General features: G+C 42.0%; 1 protein-coding gene across 1 annotated transcript in view; it reads left to right on the plus strand.

Annotated features, from left to right (window-relative positions):
* Positions 1 to 1,267: 1,267 nt before the first annotated feature.
* Positions 1,268 to 25,054, plus strand: part of itih2 (inter-alpha-trypsin inhibitor heavy chain 2) — a 29,721-nt gene continuing 5,934 nt past the window's right edge. The window contains exons 1-15 of the mRNA XM_062996731.1: positions 1,268 to 1,393; positions 1,486 to 1,527; positions 4,747 to 4,785; positions 6,218 to 6,390; positions 6,530 to 6,634; positions 11,042 to 11,204; positions 11,353 to 11,589; positions 13,535 to 13,651; positions 14,673 to 14,841; positions 16,562 to 16,687; positions 16,783 to 16,964; positions 18,346 to 18,531; positions 19,738 to 19,877; positions 20,723 to 20,901; positions 23,102 to 23,230. Of these exons, the coding sequence (XP_062852801.1) occupies positions 1,301 to 1,393; positions 1,486 to 1,527; positions 4,747 to 4,785; positions 6,218 to 6,390; positions 6,530 to 6,634; positions 11,042 to 11,204; positions 11,353 to 11,589; positions 13,535 to 13,651; positions 14,673 to 14,841; positions 16,562 to 16,687; positions 16,783 to 16,964; positions 18,346 to 18,531; positions 19,738 to 19,877; positions 20,723 to 20,901; positions 23,102 to 23,230 (2,080 nt within the window). The 5' untranslated portion in view covers positions 1,268 to 1,300. The remainder of the gene's footprint in view (positions 1,394 to 1,485; positions 1,528 to 4,746; positions 4,786 to 6,217; positions 6,391 to 6,529; positions 6,635 to 11,041; positions 11,205 to 11,352; positions 11,590 to 13,534; positions 13,652 to 14,672; positions 14,842 to 16,561; positions 16,688 to 16,782; positions 16,965 to 18,345; positions 18,532 to 19,737; positions 19,878 to 20,722; positions 20,902 to 23,101; positions 23,231 to 25,054) is intronic.

Below are 25,054 nucleotides of genomic sequence, written 5' to 3' on the forward strand. Positions count from 1 at the left end.
GTAGAATAGAATAGAGTAGAATAGAATACAATAGAATAGAGTAGAGTAGAATAGAATACAGTAGAATAGAATAGAGTAGAATATAATAGAGTAGAACAGAGTAGAGTAGAATAGAATACAGTAGAGTAGAATAGAATAGAGTAGAATAGAATAGAGTAGAATAGAATAGAGTAGAGTAGAATAGAATACAGTAGAATAGAATACAGTAGAATAGAGTAGAATAGAATACAGTAGAATAGAGTAGAATAGAATAGAATAGAATAGAATAGATTACAGTAGAATAGAATAAAATATAATAGAGTAGAATATAATAGAGTAGAATAGAATACAGTAGAATAGAATAGAGTAGAATATAATAGAGTAGAGTAGAATAGAGTAGAACAGAGTAGAATACAATAGAGTAGAATACAATAGAGTAGAATAGAATACAGTAGAATAGAATAGAGTAGAATAGAATACAGTAGAATAGAATAGAATAGAATACAGTAGAATAGAATAGAGTAGAATAGAATAAAATAGAATAGAGTAGAGTAGAATACAGTAGAATAGAATACAGTAGAATAGAATACAGTAGAACAGAGAAGAATACAATAGAATAGAATAGAATGGAGTAGAATAGAATACAGTAGAATAGAGTAGAATATTTACTGTCACTATACACAGGTACAATAAAATTTTATCAGATTGGGTAAAATATAGGAAGGGCGGGGGTGTGACTTGGGTCTCATTAAGTTTGGTATTAAAATAAAACATGTTTGGCTGCTCCCATATACAGGGGTTGCCACAGTGGATCTTGGCACAGCCTTGGCACCCGGATGCCCTACCTGACACAACTGTCCTATTTCTGAATCAAATTTGGGGCCAAACCCCCCCCCTCAGAGATAAGCCAATCGTGTCCATATAAATGCCCGGCCAGCTGATAGCACTGCTGAGACTCGAGCCTTGATTCCCCAGCAGTGGACTTGCAGGCTTTCCCACTGAGTGTTTTGGTATAAAACCAGTACAGGTACGAAATACACAGGATTCTATCATTATTTAATACATCAGTGTTATCTAGACTGCATGTCAGTAGCAGGGGCCTCACTTTTCATCATGCTCACTGTTTGCACTCCATAGGTCAAGTTTCAAAGGTTCCCTCCTCTCTTTTCTGGGTGATGTGCAACAGGACAAATATTGATGTGGATCAGAGGGCTGAAATGTACTCACTGACATTCTGAATCTGACTGAGTGACCGACTGACTGAGGTCGTGAGTTGTGAGTGCGCTTTTCTCTGGACGGATTTCACTTCTGTTCAGCCGCCATGAAGCTGACGGTACTGCTGCTGGCTTCCTTTGTTCTCTCACAGAGCTCGGCCTTCGAGTTTATTATCGATGGCGAGTGGGACACTGAAATGGTAAGATGAGCACAGATTGTATTTATGTCTTTAGTTCATGATGATGAACGTTTACATGTCTTGCTTTGTTTTTTTTATTCTTGTTTTGCTAGTCGGATCACGACGATCGTCACCATGATAGTCTCAGATACAGGGTGAGTTCTCAAGTTTGCAGAACTTTTTTATTTATATAGCCACTTGGATAGGGAAAATACAATTCTACAGTGTAAAGCAGGGGAACACAGCTTGAACAATTCTAATATAATATATAATATAATATAAACAGTTATTTACCAAGTCTAGTAGGTTTGTAGAAACAGGAAAATACAACCGCAGATCAGAAAAAGTTGGGACAGTATGAAAAATGCACATAAAAATGCACTGTTTCTTACATTTACTTCGACTTTTATTTATTTGCAGACAGTCTGAACCCAAAATGTTTTAAGTTTGGTCCAGTCAACTTCATTTCATGTGTTAATACGTACATTTGTCCATATACACATTCCAAAAATGTTTGGAGGGATTTCTATTTCTATTTGGGGTTGGATGTGTGTGTGTGTGTGTGTGTGTGTGTGTGTGTGTGTGTGTGTGTGTGTGTGTGTGTGTGTGTGTGTGCGTGTGTGTGTATTTTTTAAATTTATTTATGACATTTAGCAAACACCTTCATCCAAAGCGACTTACAGTTATTATTCAAGCAATCGAGGTTTAAGTGCTTTGCTCAAGGGCCCAACAGTGGCAACTTGGTGGTGGTGGTGGGACTTGAACTGGCAGCCTTCTGATTACTAGTCTGACCACTAACCACTGAGCTACTACTGCTCTTTTTCTTTTTTGCCATCAACCTCTTTATTCTGGTCAGGGAGGATTGCAGCAGGCTTAGTTTAACTGGAAAACACTGGGTGCAAGGCACCCAGTCAGAGTTGAACCCTTGGCGCCATACGTATGTAGGGCAGTTGTAGCCTAGTGGTTAAAGTATTGGACTAGTATTGGAAAGGTTGCTTGTTTAAGCCCCACTACTGCCAGGTTGCCACTGTTGGGCTCTTGGGCAAGGCCCTTAATCCTTAATTGCTTAGACAATATACTGTCACAGTACTGTAAGTTGCTTTGGATTACTGATTACAGTTTAAGCAATCGAGGTTTAAGGGCTTTGCTCAAGGCTCCAACAATGGCAACTTGGTGGTGGTGAGGCTTGAACTGGCAGCCTTCTTATTAATAGTCTGACTACTAACCACTGAGCAACTGCCGCCCTTTTTCTTTTTTGCCATCAACCTCTTTATTCTGGTCAGGGAGGATTGCAGCAGGTTTAGTTCAACTGGAAAACAGATTTGAACCCTTAGCACCATACGTATATAGGGCAGTTGTAGCCTAGTGGTTAAGGTATTGGACAAGTATTGGTAAGGTTGCTTGTTCCAGCCCCACTACTGCCAGGTTGCCACTGTTGGCCCTTGGGCAAGGCCCTTAACCCTCAATTGCTTGAACAGTATACTGTCACAGTACTGTAAGTCGCTTTGGACAAAAGCGTCTGAAAAATGCTAAAAATGTAAATGTAAAATGTATATATACAAGTATGTGGATACCTGCCCATAAGCTGGTCAGAAATCCCATTTGAAATCTACTGGTTATATAACTAAGTTGTCCCCTCTGTTTTCTGGAAAGGCTTTCCAAGATTTTTGGAGCATGCCTGTAGGAATTCAGTCCAAAATAAACATTTTGTCAGGTCAGACCCTGATGTCTGATGTCTACACTGAAATCAGGGCTTGGAGTTCCTCCACATCTAATCTGTCAAAACTTGTTTCTCTCTATAAACGTTAAGGACCATATAGACTCGGAATATGTACAGAGGCACATTTATGCTGAAACATCCCCAAACTGTTGCCACAAGGTTGAAGTCATAATGTATTGCAGATAACCACTAAATGACAAAATGACTGTAATAGCTGTGTAGTGTTTGTTCTTTTTTGTTTGTTCTTTGACCAAATTATATTATTGAACACAACGTCCAGGAGAACTAAAGTTTACATGCACTTTGTTAGGAACATGTAGATCACGGCAGTGTTAGGATTTTAATCATTGCTGCAACTGTTCTTTATCAGCAATTGAATGATTATTTCTAAATCTAAAGAAAAACTTATTATGGGTTCTTAAACTTTGGCAGAATTTGCTGGGTCAGAAATATACACACAACCCTCTTAGAGCAATGGTGGGCAAACTACGGCTCGCTGGCCACATATGGCCCGTTGTTTGATGGCTGTTTGATTCAGCCGTTGAGTATTTACAAAATTGTCCTAAAAACTGCATTCATTCAGCCTTTTTTCTTCAATACCATGCATTTCAGTTGATTCCACTAGATAGCGCACTGCAAACACCACCGACCTGTGTTAAAGTCGAGTCTAGCATCTATACACACAGACATTTTAATCTTTGACTGATCACTTATATTAGTTCACCCCCCATCTGCTACTGACCCAGCCCGTCTGTCAAATTATAAAACCCAGTGTGGCCCTTGAGCCAAAAAGTTTGCCTACCCCTGCCTTAGAGTATCATTTGGTGGTGCAGGAGAGTTTAATGAATTTATTATATCTATTTAATGAACTGAAAATAGTTCATTTAGAAGTCTTGAGGCGTCAAGCAGTTTGTACGAACAATTCTCTTCTTGTATATAGCACAAAGTATCAGGACAGTAAATCTATTTGCCAAAGAAAACCAAGCCAGTTGTATTCTGATGGACTGTTAGATGTTATACAACAATTGCCGACAATAAAGGTGTACCATGAAGTAAAGGCTACTGGATTTTGATTAAATAATTCAGTAACAGAAAGTAAACAAATATAATTGCAGTCGAAATACTTCTACATTCACGTCCCCTAAAAGTCTGTGTATGCGTATTACTTCAGGTGTTTTTATGTGGATATGAAATGGCAGACTAGCAATTTGTTGTTTTAAGTGATAGAAATGTTTGGACCCTACTCTTGTAGTAGCATTATATCAAACATTGAAACTGAATTGTGGCTACATAGTACTAATATAAACATGTTAAAAAGAGATATTTAAACTGCCAGCTCTACTCTGAGGGACAAGTAAAATGTTATCCCAATGATAGCCAACAATAGGTGTACAATAAAGTAGAGGCTACTGGATTTTGTTCAAATAATTCAGTAACAGAAAGTAAACAGATATGATTGCAGTCGAAATACTTCTGTGACAATCACGTCCCCTTTAAGTCTATGTAATCATATTACTTAAGCTGTTTTCTGTGAGTAGGAATTGAATTGTGGCTATATAATACTATTTATTATATCTATTTAATACCTATTTATTTAGTAAGAATCTGTGAGAGTGCTAGAAGTCTGAACCCTGGTGTTTTTCTTGCTTTACAGAGGAATGTATTGATCAGTGAGGAGGAGGAGGACTTTGAGGTACGGCTTATTTTGTTGTTTGAACTCTTTTCTATGAATGACTCTCTGTACTTACCCACAAATCAATGAGTGTGTTTGCAGAGCCAGACAGTCACTGCGGTTATTGACTTCTGCTCTATAGCTGCAGTTATTTGTTGAGTTGTTTTTTACATTAAATAGGAACCAAATGTACAGCTTTTTGGAATTAACAGTACTTCACTGATTAACTCTTCTTATTTTCAGGGTTTTAGTGAAAGTTAGTGACCTTAGGGCTTAAAGTTAATAATCACTTAACAATCACCTCAGAGATTTCAAACCTAGGTTGGGGGTGAGATGCTTTAAGCCAATCAGACTTTGTTCTCTGAAGGTTTCTGATCTGCCTCTCAGGACCATTACATTTGAAGTCATTCCCTCAGTTGCTTACCTAAGTAAGAAAATATACACTATATGGCCTAAAGTATGTGGACACATAACCACAAGCCAATAATGTAATGATTTTGCACATAATGTAGTGTAATTTTACAATAAAATTAAAAATAATGTAATACTTCAACTCATAATTAAGTTGTATTAACAATAATGTATTCAAAATTGTTTCAAATTTGCCTCTCAGGTGGCGCAGCAATAAAACACGTTAGCACACCAGAGCTGGGATTTCGAATACATCATATTGAATCTCAGCACTGCCATCCGGCTGGGCTGGGCGGCTACATGAACAACGATTGGCTGTTGTTCATAGGGTAGGGTAAGCCGGATAGGGACTCCTCATGACTGAGCGAATTACGACCTCTGCTGGCTGATTGATGGTGTCTGCACAGAGTCGAGGAATAATGCTGATCAGGGTGTGGCTCTCAGTGCACAAAGCTGATCGCCTATGAACTCACCTTGTGCAGCTGAAAAGATGCAGTCGGCTACTGCGCACGTGTCGGAGGGGGCGTGTGGCAGTCTCGCTCTCCTCAATCGGGGCAGGGGTCAGCTCCAGTGGAGAGGAAGCATAACGTAATTGTTTCAAATTTGGGAGAATTATATCCTTATAAAGAATCTCTGTAATGAGTACAAATGAAGCTCCATTCCAATTAATTTTACTATTAGAACACAATTCAAATTTACATATTCAGTTTTTAAAAGCTAAAGATCCCTGATAATCTGCTGCACCATAAATATAAAACATTAGCATTTACAAAATATAGATTAATTAATCAAAGGCCTTGATCCAGACACTTATAATCAATACAGTCGGCATCTGTCATCAGTGACTTAACACTTACTTAAATAATGACAGTAAGAAAGCTAGTAAAGGATCTATTTCACTTCATTTTCATTAACTAACATTGTTGTGGCCACTGTACAACCTATTTTATACCCAGCTATTAGTCCATCCATCCATCCTTTCATTCATTCATCCAAGCATAAGCATTGTATGGTTATAATGATCGTGGGTTTGTTTTTGTAGGCCATTCGTGGACATGATATCACAGTTAAGAGCTATAAAGTGGAGAGCAGGATCACATCGCGGTTCACGTACACCACCGTGAGGAGCTCAGTGGTGAACTCCGGCCCCAACTCACAGAGCATCGGCTTCAACGTTCAGATCCCCAAACGAGCCTTCATCAGCAACTTCACCATGTACGAACACTCAGTCAACACTGTAATAAATAAACATATATAATAATACATGCAAAGTAACAACCAGACCCGAAACCTAACGCCGTCCTTACACGCTAAACCATTAAACCATTCTTTTTGTCTGTATACTTGTGATTAGGAATGTGAATGGGATCATGTTTGTCGGCTCAGTGAAGGAGAAAACTGTTGCTCGTAACCTGTATGCTCAGGCGAAAGCCCGTGGGAAAGCTGCCGGCATTGTCAGGTATTACCCTGTACATTGTATTATACTGTACACATGTATATGTATATATGACATTATTATTATTATTATTATTATTATTATTATTATTATTATTATTATTATTATTATTATTATTATTATTATATAGTTGCATTAAAGCTGCAGTCTTGTATACAGAACAATACTGTAAGTGATGCAATGCACCACACACCTTATCCTTCCACATCCTCATCCATCCGTCCACAATTAGCAATCTGATAGCTTAAACCAGTCTGCAAACACAAGTGGATTATGTAGGGAGAAACAAGGCAGTTACAAACACAATACAGCAGCAGCAAATCAAGATAATCATCAGTACTGACAACAGGTACAAAAAAACAAAGCTAAAACTCTGGGGACTGAAAACAGGTGGGAAGTGAAGATGGCTGTGGCAGGTGTGAATCACTGACACCATCCATGTTGTTTCCATCAATCTATTAGTCCAATCTGTAAACCATTCTTGCAATCTGTATCATTCACCCATCCATCCATCCACCCTTCCACCCGCCAATTCATCCATCCACCCTTCCACCCACCAATCCATCCATCCACCCTTCCACCCACCAATTCATCCATCCACCCTTCCACCCACCAATCCATCCATCCACCCTTCCACCCACCAATTCATCCATCCACCTTTCCACCCACCAATCCATCCATCCACCCTTCCACCCACCAATTCATCCATCCACCCTTCCACCCACCAATCCATCCATCCATTCATCCATCCACCCTTCCACCTACCAATCCATCCATTCATCCATCCACCCTTCCACCCACCAATCCATCCATTCATCCATCCACCCTTCCACCCACCAATCCATCCATCCATTCATCCATCCACCCTTCCACCCACCAATCCATCCATTCATCCATCCACCCTTCCACCCACCAATTCATCCATCCACCCTTCCACCCACCAATCCATCCATCCACCCTTCCACCCACCAATCCATCCATCCATTCATCCATCCACCCTTCCACCCACCAATCCATCCATTCATCCATCCACCCTTCCACCCACCAATCCATCCATTCATCCATCCACCCTTCCACCCACCAATCCATCCATCCATTCATCCATCCACCCTTCCACCCACCAATCCACCAATTCATCCATCCACCCTTCCACCCACCAATCCATCCATTCATCCATCCACCCTTCCACCCACCAATCCATCCATCCATTCATCCATCCACCCTTCCACCCACCAATCCATCCATTCATCCATCCACCCTTCCACCCACCAATCCATCCATTCATCCATCCACCCTTCCACCCTTTCACCCACCAATCCATCCAGCCATCGACCCTTCCACCCACCAATCCATCCATCCATTCATTCATCCACCCTTCCACCCACCAATCCATCCATTCATCCATCCACCCTTCCACCCTTTCACCCACCAATCCATCCAGCCATCCACCCTTCCACCCACCAATCCATCCATCCATTCATTCATCCACCCTTCCACCCACCAATCCATCCATTCATCCATCCACCCTTCCACCCTTTCACCCACCAATCCATCCAGCCATCCACCCTTCCACCCACCAATCAATCCATCCATTCATCCATCCACCCTTCCACCCACCAATCCATCCATTCATCCATCCACCCTTCCACCCACCAATCCATCCATTCATCCATCCACCCTTCCACCCACCAATCCATCCATTCATCCATCCACCCTTCCACCCACCAATTCATCCATCCACCCTTCCACCCACCAATCCAGTTATCCACCCTTCCACCCACCAGTTCATCCATCCACCCTTCCACCCACCAATCCATCCATCCATTCATCCATCCACCCTTCCACCCACCAATCCATCCATTCATCCATCCACCCTTCCACCCACCAATCCATCCATTCATCCATCCACCCTTCCACCCACCAATCCATCCATCCATTCATCCATCCACCCTTCCACCCACCAATTCATCCATCCACCCTTCCACCCACCAATCCATCCATTCATCCATCCACCCTTCCACCCACCAATCCATCCATCCATTCATCCATCCACCCTTCCACCCACCAATCCATCCATTCATCCATCCACCCTTCCACCCACCAATCCATCCATTCATCCATCCACCCTTCCACCCTTTCACCCACCAATCCATCCAGCCATCCACCCTTCCACCCACCAATCCATCCATCCATTCATTCATCCACCCTTCCACCCACCAATCCATCCATTCATCCATCCACCCTTCCACCCTTTCACCCACCAATCCATCCAGCCATCCACCCTTCCACCCACCAATCCATCCATCCATTCATCCATCCACCCTTCCACCCACCAATCCATCCATCCATTCATCCATCCACCCTTCCACCTACCAATCCATCCATTCATCCATCCACCCTTCCACCCACCAATCCATCCATTCATCCATCCACCCTTCCACCCACCAATCCATCCATCCATTCATCCATCCACCCTTCCACCCACCAATCCATCCATTCATCCATCCACCCTTCCACCCACCAATCCATCCATTCATCCATCCACCCTTCCACCCACCAATCCATCCATCCATTCATCCATCCACCCTTCCACCCACCAATCCATCCATTCATCCATCCACCCTTCCACCCTTTCACGCACCAATCCATCCAGCCATCCACCCTTACACCCACCAATCCATCCATCCATTCATTCATCCACCCTTCCACCCACCAATCCATCCATCCATTTTATGATCCACTGACCTGTTCATCTGTCTAGTAGTTCAGCCATTGGGCCAGATAAAGATTTATTGATACATAGATCTATTCATATATTCATAATTCAATTCATCCTCCGATTTTGTCCCGCCCCCAGACGCTGAGCGTCTCTGGGGGTGAATGGAGCTGTGGGCGGGTCTGGACGCGGAGCTTCTGCAAGATGATTGGAGGATCAGTCAAAAGGCTGAATCCCGTTTTGATTGACAGCTATTTTGATCTCTACACCATCACTTAATCACTGGGAGCTTTAGTCCCATCGCAGATTTTGCGACCCATTTCTTGGTATTTGCTTGGTGAAATTACTTGACCATTTCCATTGTTCATTGTGTAAATAAAACACACTCATAGTATTTGTTTCAGGACACTGGTCAAGTCCCTGGAAAAGACGTCTACTTGGTACGATAGGATTTTTTGTAGCCATTTTCTTGTAAAAGGAACGGAGGGCAGAATTTATGTATAAATAAATTGACAAATTTTATGATGTAAGCCGACAATGAGCTTCCCCTCTTTGAAAGACCAGCAGCTGCCACTGATCCACCCACATCAGTCCATGCATCTGTAATTTTTGCCATCAATCAAAAATCATCCATAAATTCACATATTTGTCCATTGTCACCCATCTATCCCTAAACCCATTATTCTGAACAATCTGTTTTATAGCCAGCTATTCATCTTTCCATCCATTCATCAATTCATCCATCAATTCATCCACCTTTCTGTCCAATCTGTCATCATTTTACTTATTCAACCCTATTTCAACCCACTTCCCTGGTCACTCTGCAATGTATCATATACCAACCTATTCATTCACCCATTTATCTATTTATCCATCCTTCAAAACAGTAAATCATCCATAAATCCGTCTGTACTTCCATCTATTTCTCTGATCATTCCCCCACACTTTGGCATCCATCTAAAATCATCTAGTTATTTCTGTTTCATCCCTCTGCCCACTGTTATCCATCTAGTTACACATTGAACATGCGTCTTTTCTGCCATCATATGTTCTTTCTACCAGTACTTCAGTACTTCAGTCTGTTTACATTATATGGACAAAAATATGTGGACACCTGACCATAGGCCTTTTTGGACATTCAATTCCAAAACTGTGGACAATTTGTGGCAAGAAGCCTTCTTTTTTACTGAAAATGCTTTCCAAAATATTTTAAAGTGTGCTTTTTAAGTCAAAACAGCATTTTTAAGGTTGGGTACTGAATCCCAGTAGTCAATCAGCTCTTTGTGCAGGTCACTGAAGTCTCTCTACACCAAACTCATCAAAAAAGTATTTATAGAATTTCTTTGTGCACTGAAATCCTGATGACTCAAGATGAAGGATAAAAAAAAAAACATTCCCTAAACTTAAAAGCATACGATTTCTATGTCACTGATATGAAACATCTCTTAACAGTGGGTGTGGCTGAAACATCTGAACTCAATAATTAGTGGATGTCTCAATACTTTTGGCCATATCGTGTATCTATTCATGCATCTATTCATTCAACACTTCATTGTCCATCAAACTGTCTACCTGTCCATTCATTTATCTATTTAACCAGCCATCCATCACACCAGCCATCCAATCTATACATTCATCCTGACATTGATGTTCATGTTCTCCATCATCCATACATTCATATCTCCCCTCTCCAGGACGAACTCTCAGGCGATGGAGACATTTAAGACTGAAGTTCATGTACCTCCGGGCAGTAAGGTGGAGTTCGAGCTGCACTATCAGGAGATGATGCAGAGGAAATTGGGTTTCTACACCCACACTCTGCACATACAGCCAGGACGCCTCGTCCCAAACCTGCAGGTTCCTCTCACATACTCATGCATACTCATACATACTCCTACATATACACATACAGTGGATTCAGAAAGTATTCCGACACCTTCATTTTTTACATACTTTATTATGTATGGGTTTAATGTGTGAATAAGCGTCTCTGTGTTTTTATCAGGTGGACGTGTATATATTTGAGCCTAAAGGAGTGAAGTTTGTGAGGGCTCCTAACACACTAGGAGAACAGTTTGAAGGCTTGACTAAGATCACACATACTGGAGAGAAGGCTCATGTGGTCTTCAAACCCAGTCTGGAGATACAGCGAAAGTGTCCGAACTGTACCCAGAGTGCTGTGGACGGAGTCTTCACTGTCGAGTACGATGTGGAGAGAGAAAACACTGCTGGAGAGCTCCAAGTATGCATTTCTACACTTGTGCACACACTATATTCATATCAAACTATTTTACGTTATTAAATATAGAAGTATGATTGAGCACCCAGGTGGCGCAGCGGGATGTTCCACTAGCACACCAGCTCCGAGATTCTGAACTCCTCTGTTTGAAACTTTGCATTGCCACTGGTCAGCTGGGTGCCATCTAGCGGGCATAATTGTCAGTGCCTGCAGCAGACACATTTCTGTTAGGGCGGGATGACTAGACTATGTGGGTGGGGTCTTCAAATGCTGTCTGTCTGATTGGCAGATAGAGAAGCACCTGTGCAGAATGCATGGGTGTAAAAAGGTTCCGGGTAAGGGCTGCGCAGCAATATACCCACCTCAACTGCAATCAGGGAGCCACCAGCAGCAAAAGTCAAACTGACTACACTAAATTGGGAGAAAACGCATCAATAAAATAAAAAAAGAAGTATGATTGCACCAGTTATTCTCACGCTGGCAAGGGAGGGCCACCAACTTTTTTAATGATAGGTGGTAACACTATGCTCTATAAATTCCACTAGCATTAGTAAACATAAAAAACAACACTAATTGTAATGGATTTGTTTGTGATGTAACTAGTAGGGACCTCCTAAAGCTACCAGCTTTCCTGTAAACTGGATTATTAACCCCAAAACAACATGCTGCTTAGATCAGTAACGGTCATGAATTGTTTCTCTGTCACCTCCAGTACTGACATGAACTGGCAAATCTGAATAGCCATTTCTGATTGGCTGCACATTATTACATTAGGAGGGGTTCCCTTAAATAAATAAAAGCTGGTGATGTCCATCTGTAGGTCTGTATAGTCTTGAAATTAATCAGTGACAGTGATAGCCTCGTTGGTAGAACTGTGGGTTAACAACTGGAAGGTTGAGGGTTTAAATCCTGGCTTTGCCTTGCAATCATTGTTGGGCCCTTGAGCAAGGTCCTTAAGCCATACAATGACTGACCCTGAGTTCTGACCCCACCTTACAAACAAGCTGGTATATGTGAGGTATATGGGAGAACATGCAAACTCGATGGCGAATCAAACCAAGACCCTTCTTGCTGTGAGGCAACAATGTTTTCTTTTACCAGAGAGAACTTCTATTTATTTTTAACAAACTCTTTTGTCCTGATCAGGGTTGCAGTGAGCACAGGATAATCTATAAAACACACCCTGGACCAGTGATGGTCATGAATTGTTTCTCTTTCACCTCCAATACTGGCATCTTAAGCAAGGTCCTTAAGCAATACAATGACTGACCCTGAGCTCTGACCCCAGCTTACAAACAAGCTGGTATATGTGAGGTATATGGGAGAACATGCAAACTCCACACAGAAAGGATGGCGAATCAAACCCAGACCCTTCTTGCTGTGAGGCAACAATATTTTCTTTTACCAGAGAGAACTTCTATTTATTTTTAACAAACTCTTTTGTCCTGATCAGGGTTGCAGTGAGCACAGGATAATCTATAAAACACACCCTGGACCAGTGATGGTCATGAATTGTTTCTCTTTCACCTCCAATACTGGCATGAATTGCCGAATCTGAGCGGCCATTTCTGATTGGCTGCACATTATTACATTAGGAGGGGTCCCCTTAAATAAATAAAAGCTAGTGATGTCCATCTGTAGGTCTGTATAGTCTTTAAATCAATCAGTGACAGTGATATCCTTGTAGGTGCAATCATTGCAAGGCTCTTAACCCTCTTTGCTTTAGGGACACCATACAATAAGTAACCCTGAACTCTGACCCGAGCTTCCAAACAAGCTGGAATATGTAAAAAAAAAAAAAACTACTTAATTGTACTGTACACATGTAGATGTATACATGACAAGATGTCCCATCTGCCCTATATTATTATTATTATTATATAGTTGCATTAAAGCTGCAGTTTTCTGTAAGTAATACAATGCTTTTTCTATGTTCTTTCCCTTTCAGGTGTCTGATGGACATTTTATTAACTTCTTCGCACCATCCGACCTTTCTCCACTTTCCAAAAACATTGTGTTCGTGATTGATGTGAGTGGCAGCATGTGGGGCCTGAAGATGAAGCAGGTAAACGAACATCACTGCTTTCAAACTACAGCACACGGCGAACTTTTATTCATTTTTAAAGCAGCACCCTCTGGTGGCTGGAGCGCAAACTGCACTTATAAGTGCAATGCAAAACATCCTGTGGTCTTGTTCCTTCTGATTAAGGACGAACTTTGGTTGTTTTCATCTTTGGAAGGGGGGGTGTTCTTTTTTGGGGGGGAAGGGGGTAATGACCTTTGTGTTGTCGTTAATCATGGTAAGAACTGTTTTTCTAGACTGCTTTTTACTGATAAAAAAAATGACCTTCTAGTTTGTGTCACTACTTTATTCTTTGGAATTGAGTTTAGTTTTTCATGTTAGTCACAGTGAAGTGAGGTCACTGGTCCAGTTTTCTCTGGTTTTGTCTTGCTGTAAACATTGATTTATTTATTTTCTGTTTGGGTCCAATTTATTGGGTCTGATTCATTGGGTGAAAGGTAGGAAACACCCTGGACAGATCGCCAGTCCACATTACAGACACACACATTCACACACACATGGGCCAATTTCCAGTAGCTCCACTTAGCCTGACTACATGTCTTTGGACTTGTGGGAAACCAGAGCACCCGGAGGGGGAGAACATGCAAACTCCATCAAACCCTGGCCCTTCTTGCTGTGAGGCGATAATGCTACCCACTGTGCCACTGTGCCATCATGGTATTAAACTGCCTTTTCCGAACTCTTTTGTCCTGATCAGGGTTGCAGTGAGCACAGGACAATCCATAAAACACACCAGTGTATTTAGGGCATCACACACTTACACGTTCACACCAAGAGGCAGTTTTAAAACAGCCAATCCACCTTTTGCATGCTTCAAAGAGACTACTGGAGAACATGCAAAGCTCCACACAGACAGTGATCAGAGGCAAGAATAAATCCAGGTCCCAGAGACTCATGGGGTTGTGCAGCACCCATAATATAAATGTTAAAAAGAAGTGGAACTATGCTGACCTTCTTCAGCTGGTCATTCATCATTTCATTACTCTCTACTTTTTTTTCACAGACAGTAGAAGCCATGCAGACCATCCTGGATGACCTGACCGTAGACGACTCTTTTAGCATCATTGACTTCAATCATAACGTTCGCTGCTGGAATGAAGAACTGGTTCCTGGATCCTCCATAAACGTGGACGAGGCCAAGAAATACATCCGCAACATCAAACCCAGCGGTGGTAAGAGAGTGAGAGTAACATTTAGATGCAGTAATGACTCCTGTTTTTAGTTGAGGTGCTGGAACGTTTGTTGGAAGAACATGTCCTTCTCGACCAGCGAGGGGACAGGCAGTTGGCAGAGGTGGCAAAAGTGCCCAAGTAAATTAAGTACAGTGGTCACTTAGAACTTGATGTCAGTTTTAAAGACGTTGAGTTTCAAGGTATTTTTTCCCGTAAGGATGTTTAGGAAACCTGTTAATGCGTCCATGGTCCCGTAGAACTGCTTATATTTTAGTCTATTGTAAAATAATGAGGTTGTTTTTGACTCTTATACACTGAAAATATAATATAATAAAATATATATAATATATAATATAATAACACTGAAATACAATTAAAAACAGTTAAAAATCAATAAAAAAAAAGCCCAGTTTTCTCCCAATTTAGCGTAGTCAATTTGTCTTCTGCTGCTGGGGGATCCCTGACCATTAGAAAAGCTTAACGTGACTTATTGTAGTAAAACAGCGAGTGAGGAATGTGATTAGTGGAGGAACTTATGAGCAGTAATAATGAAGAGAAGTTTAGTGCTCCTGTCTCCTTCTTTTACTACACTAAACCACGTTAAGCTTTTTTTTTAATTTTTTTAATTTTATTTTTTTTCTATTTTTCTTCCCTAATCTAGTCGTGTCCAATTCCCCTGATTGCGTCCTCTATACTGATTCGACCCTTCACCGCTGACTGAGGACGCCTCTCAACTGACATATGCCCCCTCCGGCACGTACAGTCAGTACAGACTGCATTTTTCACCTGCACGAGTCGAGTTCATACGCTGACGGGCACTGTGTACGGAGGGTCACACCCCCATCAGCATTATTCCTCAGTCCTGTGCAGGCGCCATCAGTCAGCCAGCAGGGGCCGCAGTTGCACCAGTTATGAGGACCTATGATCCGACTTTTTTACCCTCTAACCCTGAACAACAGCCAATCGTTGTTCATGCAGCCGCCCAGCCAAGTTGGAAGGCAGAGCTGAGATTCGATACGATTTATTCGAAACCCCAACTCTGGTGTGCTAGCGTACTTTTACCGCGGCGCCACCTGAGCGGCCCACGTTAAGCTTTTTTTAAAAATAAGTGTTTTAGACTTTCTGAAAAGCTGATTCTCACAATTTCTCAGAAGCTCGAGCTGTAACACAAGTTTAAAAGTTAAACAGGGAGGAAAATCCAGATAAACACAGATACATGTGGAGCTGTAACACTGGATCTGATGGTTATTCCACATGAGTTCAAATCTGAGCTCTGCTACCGGCAGGTCAGGCTCGTCCATTGGGATGGATTGCCGGAGGGGATGACTAGTTTGACTAGTTTGAAATAAGTTAGTGAATAATTGAGGTAAATTAGTGAGTGATTGGGGATAATGGAGAGAATGGGACATGACTCGATACAGACAGTGCACGATACAGATCTCTATATGAACCCGCCACATGCAGGTAAAAAGAAGTGGTCGGCTACTCCACACATATCGGAGGGGGCGTGTGTTAGTCAGCAGTGTGGACGTCTGAAGCAGTAGAAAGGATAAAGGAAAATATAGTGGTCACTGGTCTCACTTGTGGTGCATGCAGCACAGGAATTGCAGTGGGGACTTGGAAATGACTAAATCAGGGAAAAAAACTATTAACAAAATATTGTTGGAACACATCATGTGTTTTGTCTTTCCGACCTGCTCCACTTTGTCTTTGACCTCAGGAACTAACATCAACGAAGCTCTTATGAAGGCCGTGCAGATGCTTCTAAAAGCTCTTAATCAGGGCCTGATTGACCAGCGCTCGGTTTCCATGATCATCCTAGTGTCTGACGGAGACCCCACAGTGGGTGAGTGACCCTCACACACCCTAAACGATGTGAGATTTAGTTCTGTTCCTGAACATTTAGTTCGGTTCCTCACTGGTTCACCTCACCTCCTGTAGGAGAGATAAAGCTCAGCAGCATCCAGAAGAACGTGAAACGCGTCATGCGGGAGGAGTTCTCTCTCTACTCGCTCGGCATCGGATTCGACGTGGATTTCGACTTCCTGGAGCGCATCGCTATGGAAAACAGGGGAGTGGCTCAGAGGATCCACGCCAATCACGGTGCCTCCGAGCAGCTGAGGGTACACAGACTCTCCTCATTTTTATCTTTTCTAGGTTGTAGTTAAGTAATGACTTTTTACATACTGTATATAAATTCACTTGATTATCAAGTCAGAGATAGAGTGGTATTACAGCTGGTAGTGTGGGTGCCACAGAGAACAAGTGTCCCAGGAACCAAGGTTTTACTATTGCTTCCAGACTCTAAATTACCACTAAGTGTTAGTGAGTGAGTGAGTGAGTGAGTGAGTGAGTGAGTGAGTGAAGGACTAAACAAGTAGGTGTAGGTGAGTATTGGTATTACAGCTGGTAGTGTGGGTGCCACAGAGAACAAGTGTCCCAGGAACCAAGGTTTTACTATTGCTTCCAGACTCTAAATTACCACTAAGTGTTAGTGAGTGAGTGAGTGAGTGAGTGAGTGAGTGAAGGACTAAACAAGTAAGTGTAGGTGAGTATTGGTATTACAGCTGGTAGTGTGGGTGCTACAGAGAACAAGTGTCCCAAGAACCAAGGTTTTATTATTGCATTCAGACAGGCTGGTGGGTGGATTGGCTGCTCTAAATTACAAGAGTGAGTGGGTGAGTGAGCTTGTGAAGGACTAAACAAGTAAGTGTAGGTGAGTATTGCTTCCAGACTCCAAAGATGTTGGTGTAGGTGGATTGGCTGCTCTAAATTACCAGTGAGTGAGTGAGTGGGTGAGTGAGTGAGTAAGTAGGTGAATAATTAAGTGAGTTTGAGTGAGTGAATAACTGAGGTATATTTGTGAGTGAGTGAATGATTAAATGAGTCAACTAAGTTAGATACTGAGAATGACTAAACAAGTAAGTGTGAGTGAGTGTATAATTGAGTGAGTGATTGAGTGAGTGAGCTAGTGAATGAACGAGTGTCTGTCTGAATGAGTGAGCAAGAGAGTAAGTGAGCAACTGAGCAAGTGAATAAGTGAATGAGTGAGCGAGTGAGTGAGCAAGTGAGCAAGTGAGTGCATCAGTGAGCAAAATTCTTAAGGGCTCAGCGACAACTCATCCAGGACATTTCAAAAGATGCAGCAGGATAATAGTCCAAAATACAAGCACACATTTACATGTCCTGGTTTTGAATTCTCTTTGGGTGCTTGGCATTCAGTTACAGATTAAATTAATGTTGTGTGTGTATGATTTGTGTAAATCTCAAGGCTTCTTCTTGTAATTTTAGGGGAGTTTTGCCTTGCCTTTCCCTTGGCTGGCTCAACAGGGGTGTTTGGTCTGTTGGTCCTGGATTCTGTAAAGTTGCTTTAAGACAATGTCTATTGTAAAAAGAAATATTGTTATACAAATAAACTTGACAATAGAAGCCATGTAGAGCATCCTAGGTTTGTGGTAATTTTGTGTTAATTTGGGTGGTAATTTACTGGTCGTCTCTCCGCAGACTTTCTACAGCCAAGTGTCTTCACCTCTTCTGAGAAAGATCACCATTCAGTTCCCTGAAGACTCGGTAACGGACGTGACTCAGAATCAGTTCGATACGCTCTTCAAGGGCTCGGAGCTGGTCGTCGCTGGCAAACTGAAGTCCGACAGCTCGTCCCCGCTGCAAAGCTTCATCACCGCCTCCGCTGTAAGTTCTTAGATTAGATTAGATTAGATTAGATTTGATTACATTCAACTTTTTTTATTTACAAATTATAAATTTATTCCCCTATAAATTTTTCTCCCCTAATCTAGTCGAGTCCAATTCCCCTGATTGCGTCCTCTATACTGATTCGACCCTTCACCGCTGACTGAGGACGCCTCTCAACTGACATGCGCCCCCTCCGGCACGTACAGTCAGTACAGACTGCATTTTTCACCTGCACGAGTCGAGTTCATACACTTGACGGGCACTGTGTACGGAGGGCCACACCCCCATCAGCATTATTCCTCAGCCCTGTGCAGGCGTCATCAGTCAGCCAGCAGGGGCCGCAGTCGCACCAGTTATGAGGACCTATGATCCGACTTTCTTACCCTCTAACCCTGAACAACAGCCAATCGTTGTTCATGCAGCCGCCCAGCCCAGTTGGAAGGCAGAGCTGAGATTCGATACGATGTATTCGAAACCACAACTCTGGTGCGCTAGCGTACTTTACCACTGCGCCACCTGAGCGGACGATAACATTCAACTTTATTGTTATTATGCAGAGTACAAGAACAGAGCCAGTGAAATGCAGTAGCATCTAACCAGAAGTGGAAGATAGAAATTATTTACATATAATACATGTGCATACACTGTTTATGCTTGACAGACTTACTAGGTCTGTTTAATTAACTAGCAGCTTAATGTGGGGAAGCAAAATGTTTTACTGACCTTGTATTGTCATTTATACATCCAGATGTGTACAGTACAATGAAATTGGGCAGTTGTAGCCTACTGGGTAAGGCACTGGACTAGTAATCGAAAGGTCGCTGGTTCAAGCCCCACTACTGCCAGGTTACCACTGCTGGGGCCCTTGAGCAAGGCCCATAACCCTCGATTGCTTAGACAGTATACTGTTACAGTACTGTAAGTCGCTTTGGATAAAAGCGTCTGCTAAATGCTGATAATGTAAATGTAATGTAAATGTAATGTAAATGTAATGTAAATGTAATGTAAATTCTTTATCCTGCATATCCCAGCTATTGTATGGCACCCTTGGAGCTGAGAGCATTATGGGCCTTTTTCAGGGGCCAGAGACAGGATTCACTTCCAGAACCTTCTGATTGATAGCCCAAAGCTCTACAAACTTAGCTTCCACTGTCCCAATATTAGTATCTTGTAGATGTGAATTGTACTGTACTGTCCCTTCAGGCCACCATGGACCTGACCCTCGAGAGCGAGGCAGACCTTCAGGAACTGGACACTCTGCTCAGCCAACAACAGCACTCGTTTTCTGGCTTCGCTCGTCAGATGTGGGCCTACATAACCGTCAATCAACTGCTGGCAGAACGGTAAGACATCAACAAGGATTTTAAAGAGTAATTACTTTAAAAAGTATTATTTTTTATTTATTCATTCATTCACTGTCGGTTTTACTACCTACTTTATCCTGGTCAGGGTTGCAGTGGGTCTGATTTATTGGGTGAAAGGCAGGAAAGATCTTGGACAAGTCACCAGTCCATCACAGTGCAGACACACACAGGGCAATTTCCATTAGCTCTAATTAACCTGGCTGCTTTGGACAGAAAATGCAAACTCTACACAGAAGGGACCCTGGCTGTCCGACCGGGGAGTCGAACCCAGGCCCTTCTTGCTGTGAGGCAACAGCGATACACACTGTGCCACCGTGTCGCCCCATTTTTCTTCACATAACCCTAATACGTCTTGTGTTTGTGAATGATTATTGGACATAAAAATAATCAGTTTTGGTTCAATCTGACAAATTGCTTAGTGCTAAAAGTTTACATACACAAATTATTGGAAGATTGGTGCTGTCCACAGTCAAGTAAGTTTCATATTGCCATGGTCCCAGTAGATCCCATAAGAAAATCAGTAACAAAAGCTTTAAGTTGCCTCTTTTTTCACAACATCATTTCAGCCCATGGTGATGTAAAGCTTGCTTGACTGTAGCCGCTAGCACTTGTGTTCAGCTGTTAATTTATGCCAGATCTGTTTTTGCTGGTTCTTGTATAATGTCTGCTGATACATGGTAGAAAAAGCTTGGGTGGGATGCAGTTGTCGACTGTCTTCACTTTTAACTGTAAGGTTTCTAATGAAGGTTTTGATATCCAGTGATTAATAAGATTAAGTTATAATCAGGCCTGATGTTTCCTCTCTGTGTGAACGTTGGCTGTAGGGCTCTGGCTCCTTCTGCATCAAAGAAGAGAAAGATCACCTCCCGAATTCTCAGACTGGCAGTGGAGCATCAGTTCGTCACTCCTCTCACCTCTTTAATAGTGGAGAGTGAGGACGGACCCGAGAGACTGCTGGCCGACTCGCCCAAGGACCCAAAGCAGGGATGCTGCCATGTAGCACGTAATACTACTATTATTACTACTTCTACTACTACTTCTGATACTACTACTACTGCTACTACTACTATTACTACTACTGCTACTACTACTACTTCTTCTACTACTACTTTTACTTTTGATACTACTACTACTGCTGCTGCTGCTGCTACTACTACTACTTTTACTACTAATATTACTACTACTAATACTACTAATTCTACTACTACTACTGCTGCTGCTGCTACTACTACTTTTACTACTACTATTACTACTACTGCTACTACTACTTTTACTCCTGCTACTACTACTACACCTGCTACTACTACTTTTACTTCTGATACTACTACTACTACACCTGCTACTACTACTTTTACTTCTGATACTACTACTACTACACCTGCTACTACTACGTTTACTACTACTATTACTACTACTGCTACTACTACTACTACTGCTAATACTACTACTACTGCTGCTAATACTACTTTTACTACTATTATTACTACTACTGCTACTACTACTACTACTGCTAATACTACTACTACTACTGCTGCTAATACTACTTTTACTACTACTATTACTACTACTACTACTACTACTACTGCTGCTGCTAATACTACTACTACTTTTACTACTACTATTACTACTTCTTCTGCTACTACTTCTACTGCTACTGCTTCTACTATTACTCCTGGTACTACTACTACTTTTACTCCTGCTACTACTACTTTTACTTCTGATACTACTACTACTACTGCTGCTGCTGCCACTAGTACCACTACTTTTACTACTACTAATACTACTACTAATACTACTACTACTTTTACTTCTGCTACTATTGCTGCTACTCCTGCTACCTCTACTTCTACTCACCCTCCTACTACTGCTAGTACTATTACAATTACTTCTACTGTCACTGCTACTTCTACTACTACTATCACTACTACTACTATTACAATTACTACTGCTATTACTACTACTCACCCTGTGCCTGCTATTACTACTGCTGCTACTCCTACTTTTACTATTCCAGCTAGTACTACTACTACTGCCATAGGTGCTAGTATTACTACTACTCCTGCTCCTACTACTACTTCTACCAGTACTTCTTCTACTGCTACTTCTTCTACACCTACTACTATTACAGTTACTACTGCTATTACTACTACTCACACTATGCCTCCTATTACTACTGCTATAGGTGCTAGTATTACTACTACTCCTGCTCCTACTACTACTTCTACCAGTACTACTTCTACTACTACTTCTACCAGTACTACTACTTCTTCTACACCTACTACTATTACAATTACTACTGCTATTACTACCACTCCTACTACTATCACTACTACTACTTTTACTAGTACTGCTAGTAGTCCTACTACTACTATTACAATTACTGCTATTACTTCTATTACTACTTCAACTACTACTATCACTACTACTCCTACTTCTTTTAATACTACTACTATTAATTATAATAATAGTAATATAATAATAATTGTAGTAACAGTACTACTAATAATAGGGCTTCACATGACACTTTTCCACCAGCTTGGTGCTGGCGCCAAAATGTTGAATGGCTCTGTGCTTTGCCAGACAAACAAGTGCTTTTTTACTGCCATAATCTTTCAGGTCTGTAGGATATTCTGCAATTTACAACTAAAAACAAGAGTATGGCAGCATAAACAGCAGTAATGAATCATCTGTGGTCCTAAAAAAAAAAAACAGACACATCACAGTGAAACGAAACAGTGCAGCCACATAAACCTGATGTGTCTGACCGCTGAGGTCGTATAATATGATGGTCACAGATGTCGGTGCAACATGCTGCATGATAACTGTACTCAATAATGACAGATAAAGCAAACAAAGCACTTTGGTCTTGCACCTAATCTTTGTTTGTGACGACCCCTTCAGACGATGAATTAGTTGATTCTGACAGCACTCTGATAAGTGCACCCCCCCAATGATCAGGCTGTTTCAGCTCACTTTTCCCTGGACATTAGCCAATCATGTCAACGTGCAGATGCCCGAGTGGCTGATAGCACCACTGGATTCACATTTGAAATCACAATTGGGCTAGCTTACTTTACTGCTGCCCCACCCAAGCACTTACAGTTCCTGAAATTATTAATTTCATGTATTTTATATTTATTTCTGTCACTGGTTTTGTAAGATTTCAGATTTTTTCTTCTCTGGTTACCTGCATCTCTCTGCAGTTCCTCCTACTCAACCTGTGCAGTTTGTGAGCAGTAATCCGCCATTCCAACCCCCATGGGCAGTGCCCACTGCCACAGAAGGCCCATACCAAGTTGTGAGAGATCTGAATCATGAAGTAATCACTGTGGGTAAGTTCACTTTTGCCTTTACACGCATATGAACTTAAGTTCATCCTGAAAAACTTATAGAAGCACTTTGTAGTTCTACAATTACTGACAGTAGTCCATCTGTTTCTCTACATACTTTTCAACCTGCTTTCACCCTGCTTTCAGTGGGCCCTGTTGGACTGAGAATCGTCCACCAACCAAAATCATCCAGCCAACAGCACCCTGTGGGCAATGTCCTGTGACCACTGATGAAGGTCTTGAGAGTCGTCTAGAGAGGTCACAGGACGCTGCCCATGGGGCGCTGTTGGCTGGATGTTTTTGGTTGGTGGACGATTCTCAGTCCAGCAGTGACAGTGAGGTGTTTGAAAACTCCAGCAGCACTGCTGTGTCTGATCCACTCATACCAGCACAAGATAAGATAAGATAATACTTTATTGATCCCCTTAGGGAAATTAACTTGTTACAGCAGTATGAAGACAGGAAAAAACAGAAAGAAATACAACAAAGTTAAAATATTGCACACATAGTGTGTAGTAATTTACTCTAAAAATATCTAAAAAAAAATAGTATATACATTCAGATATGCAAAATACTGTATATTAAGTATTGCACTTATTGTAAAATAAGTTACATACTGTATTGCACCTCTTATTCTGCCATGAACATGAACATGTAAGATTAGGTATGAGTGAAATATTATATATTATTATTGTTGTAAGCCCTGATGGCTGCTGGAATGAAGGACCTGCGGTAGCGCTCCTTCTTACACAGGGGGTGGAGAAGTCTGGTACTGAAGGAGCTTGATAGGACCCCTACAGACTCATGTAGTGGATGTGTGGTGATGTCCAGGGTGGATGACAGCTTGGCTATCATCCTCCTTTCTCCCACCTCCTCTACAGGTTCGAGAGGACAGTTCAAGACAGAGCTCGCTTTCTTGATCAGCTTGTTCAGTCTTTTTCTGTCTCTCTCCGAGATTGCACCACCCCAGCACACCACTCCGTAGAAGATGGCTGATGCTACCACAGTGTCATAAAAGGATTTAGCAGTGGTCGGCACACTCCAAAGGACCTCAGTCTCCTCAGTAGGTGGAGGCGACTTTGGCCTTTTCTATATAGGGCATCCGAGTTGCTAGACCAGTCCAGTTTGTTATTGAGGTGAACACCCAGGTATTTGTACTCCTTCACCATCTCAATGTCCAAACCCTGGATGCTCACAGGTGTGGTGTGATGAAACTTTTTTCTGAAGTCGATCACCTGTTCTTTAGTTTTACTGGTGTTAATGTGAAGCACATTCAGTTCACACCAGAAAACAAAGTCCTTGATGATACTCCTGTATTCCGGTTTGTTCCCGTCAGATAAACATCCAACAATGGCTGTGTCGTCCGAGAACTTTTGCAGGAAACAGTCCTGTGTGTTATGTCGAAAGTCTGAGGTGTATACTGAAAAAAGAAATGGAGAGAGGACAGTACCTTGTGGTGCCCCTGTACTGCTAACCACTACGTTGGACACACAGTCCTGAAGCCTCACGTTCTGTGGTCTGTTGGAGAGGTAGTCAATCGTCCACGCGGTGAGGTGACGGTCAGCTCCAGCTTCCTCCAGCTTCTTTCCAAGCAGTGATGGTTGTAACACACACAACACACACTAACACACCACCACCATGTCAGTGTCACTGCAGTGCTGAGAATGATCCACCACCTAAATAATACCTGCTCTGTGGTGATCCTGTGGGGGGTCCTGGCCATTGAAGAACAGGGTGAAAGCAGGTTAAAAAGTATGCAGAGAAACAGATGGACTACAGTCAGTAATTGTAGAACTACAAAGTGCTTCTATATGGTAAGTTTTGCAG

The sequence above is a fragment of the Trichomycterus rosablanca genome, chromosome 1 (genome assembly GCF_030014385.1).
Source record: "Trichomycterus rosablanca isolate fTriRos1 chromosome 1, fTriRos1.hap1, whole genome shotgun sequence".
Taxonomy (NCBI): domain Eukaryota; kingdom Metazoa; phylum Chordata; class Actinopteri; order Siluriformes; family Trichomycteridae; genus Trichomycterus; species Trichomycterus rosablanca.